The following is a 2,670-nucleotide window of genomic DNA, read 5'->3' as shown; positions in this document are numbered from 1 at the left end:
GGTCTCGATCTCCTGACCTCGTGATCCGCCCGTCTCGGCCTCCCAAAGTGCTGGGATTACAGGCTTGAGCCACCGCGCCCGGCCAAGAATAAAATCTTTTTCAGAGCGTAACGTTTCCTGATTGTCTTTTTAGAAAATGTGGAAATAAAAGGAAAATTACATATGTAATTGTATATGTAATAATCACACATATCTGCAGAAATAACCAGATGCATTGAAAAAACACACACATGCCACCTCTTTAGTGGAGCTAATGACATACGTTTTATATCCCACTTTTTTCTCTCAAGATTGTTATTATTTACTTTCTCATCTAGTAATTTATACATCTGAGTTTTCTGATTCCTTGTTTTGTTGGTTATCTTTTTTTTTGCCTTCCTTCCCATAGATCTTGAGCCAGATGATTGTGCATCCATTTACATCTTTAATGTAGATCCACCTCCATCTACTTTAAACACACCACTTTGCTTACCACATCATGGATTACCGTCTCACTCTTCTGTTTTGTCACCATCGTTTCAGCTCCAAAGTCACAAAAACTATGAAGGAACTTGTGAGAGTCCTGAATCTAAATATAGCCCATTAGGTGGTCCCAAACCCTTTGAGTGCCCAAGTATTCAAATTACATCTATCTCTCCTAACTGTCATCAAGAAATAGATGCACGTGAAGATGACCTACAGATAAATGACCCAGAACGGGAATTTTTGGAAAGGCCTTCTAGAGATCATCTCTATCTTCCTCTTGAACCATCCTACCGGGAGTCTTCTCTTAGTCCTAGTCCTGCCAGCAGCATCTCTTCTAGGAGCTGGTTCTCTGATGCATCTTCTTGTGAATCACTTTCACATATTTATGATGATGTAGACTCAGAGTTGAATGAAGCTGCAGCCCGATTTACCCTTGGATCCCCTCTGACTTCTCCTGGTGGCTCTCCAGGGGGCTGCCCTGGAGAAGAAACTTGGCATCAACAGTATGGACTTGGACACTCATTATCACCCAGGCAATCTCCTTGCCACTCTCCTAGATCCAGTGTCACTGATGAGAATTGGCTGAGCCCCAGGCCAGCCTCAGGACCCTCATCAAGGCCCACGTCTCCCTGTGGGAAACGGAGGCACTCCAGTGCTGAAGTTTGTTATGCTGGGTCCCTTTCACCCCATCACTCACCTGTTCCTTCTCCTGGTCACTCCCCCAGGGGAAGTGTGACAGAAGATACCTGGCTGAATGCTTCTGTCCATGGTGGGTCAGGCCTTGGCCCTGCAGTTTTTCCATTTCAGTACTGTGTAGAGACTGACATCCCTCTGAAAACAAGGAAAACTTCTGAAGATCAAGCTGCCATACTACCAGGAAAATTAGAGCTCTGTTCAGATGACCAAGGAAGTTTATCACCATCCCGGGAGACTTCAATAGATGATGGCCTTGGATCTCAGTATCCTTTAAAGAAAGATTCATCTGGTGATCAGTTTCTTTCAGTTCCTTCACCCTTTACCTGGAGCAAACCAAAGCCTGGCCACACCCCTATATTTCGGTGAGTTGATGGAAATGGCTGCTGGTCATTTTTCATGTTTATGGGTCGTGGCATATAACTACATTATCAATATATAATGGTTTGACCATTTTTCGTCTTCCTATTTTTTAAAAAAAATTCTACCAAAAAACTTAATGTTTATTTTCATTTGAATCTTAAAAATATTTTTAGGTAGGTTAAATATAATTTTAAAAGTATATAGCTAATGAATTGTTTATAATAATAAATTACATTAAAAAATCCTGGCTGGGTTTGGAGGCTTATGCTTTGTATTCCCAGCACTTGGGAAGCTGAGGCAGGAGGATTGCTTGAGCCCAGGAGTTTGAGACCAGCCTGGGCAACATAGCAAGATCCTGTCTCTACAAAAGAATTAACCAGGCATAGTGATGTGTGCCTGTAGTCCTAGCTGCTTGGGAGGCTGAGGTAGAAGGATTGCTTGAGCCCAGAACTTCAAGGCTGCAGTGAACCATGATCATACCATTGTACTCCATCCTATTTCTACCAAAAAAAAAAGTTTATTGTAAAACTTGGATTATGATATGAATTTAATTACTAAGAAAACTATTTAGGGCCAGGCATGGTGTCTCATGCCTGTAATCCCAATTTTGGGAGGTCCTGCCAGGCAAATCACTTGAGTCCAGGGGTCACCAGCCTGGGTGACGTGGCAAAACCATGTCTCTACAAAAAATATAAAAATTAGCCGGGTGTGGTGGCACACATCTATTGTCCTAGGTACTAGGGAGCCTGAGGCGGGAGCATCGCCTGAGATGGGAGATAGAGGCTGCAGTGAGCTGAGATCGTGCCACTGCACTGGAACCTGGGTGAAAGCAAGACCCTGTCTGGACAACCCCCCACAAAAAAGAAAAAAAAGAAAAAAAAAACCTATTAATTACATTTACAGAATCAATCTAATCTATAATTGATCAGAAAAAACAACTTTTATGTATTAAATTCCCACATGGAGTTGTACCTATTAGGATTTTTGTTTTTTTTTTTTTTTTGCGACAGCATCTTGTTGCCCAGGCTGGAGTGCAGTGGTGCAATCATAGCTCACTGCAGGTTCGAGCTCCCAGACTCAAGCAGTCCTTATACCTCAGGCTCCTGAGTAGCTGGGACTATAAGCATATACCACCACACTCAATTATTT

The 2,670-nt window shown here is 42.5% G+C and overlaps 1 protein-coding gene across 1 annotated transcript in view; it reads left to right on the top strand.

Moving 5' to 3' along the window:
* NFATC3 (nuclear factor of activated T cells 3) overlaps positions 1-2,670 on the top strand; it is a 160,956-nt gene that overhangs the window by 44,074 nt on the left and 114,212 nt on the right. The window contains exon 2 of the mRNA XM_017852188.1: positions 389-1,523. Coding sequence (XP_017707677.1) covers positions 389-1,523 — 1,135 coding nt within the window. The remainder of the gene's footprint in view (positions 1-388; positions 1,524-2,670) is intronic.

Source organism: Rhinopithecus bieti, unplaced genomic scaffold (genome assembly GCF_001698545.2).
Source record: "Rhinopithecus bieti isolate Rb0 unplaced genomic scaffold, ASM169854v2 scaffold_34281, whole genome shotgun sequence".
Taxonomy (NCBI): domain Eukaryota; kingdom Metazoa; phylum Chordata; class Mammalia; order Primates; family Cercopithecidae; genus Rhinopithecus; species Rhinopithecus bieti.
Note: the sequence above shows the minus strand (reverse complement) of the source record. Positions and strands in the feature narration are given on the sequence as shown.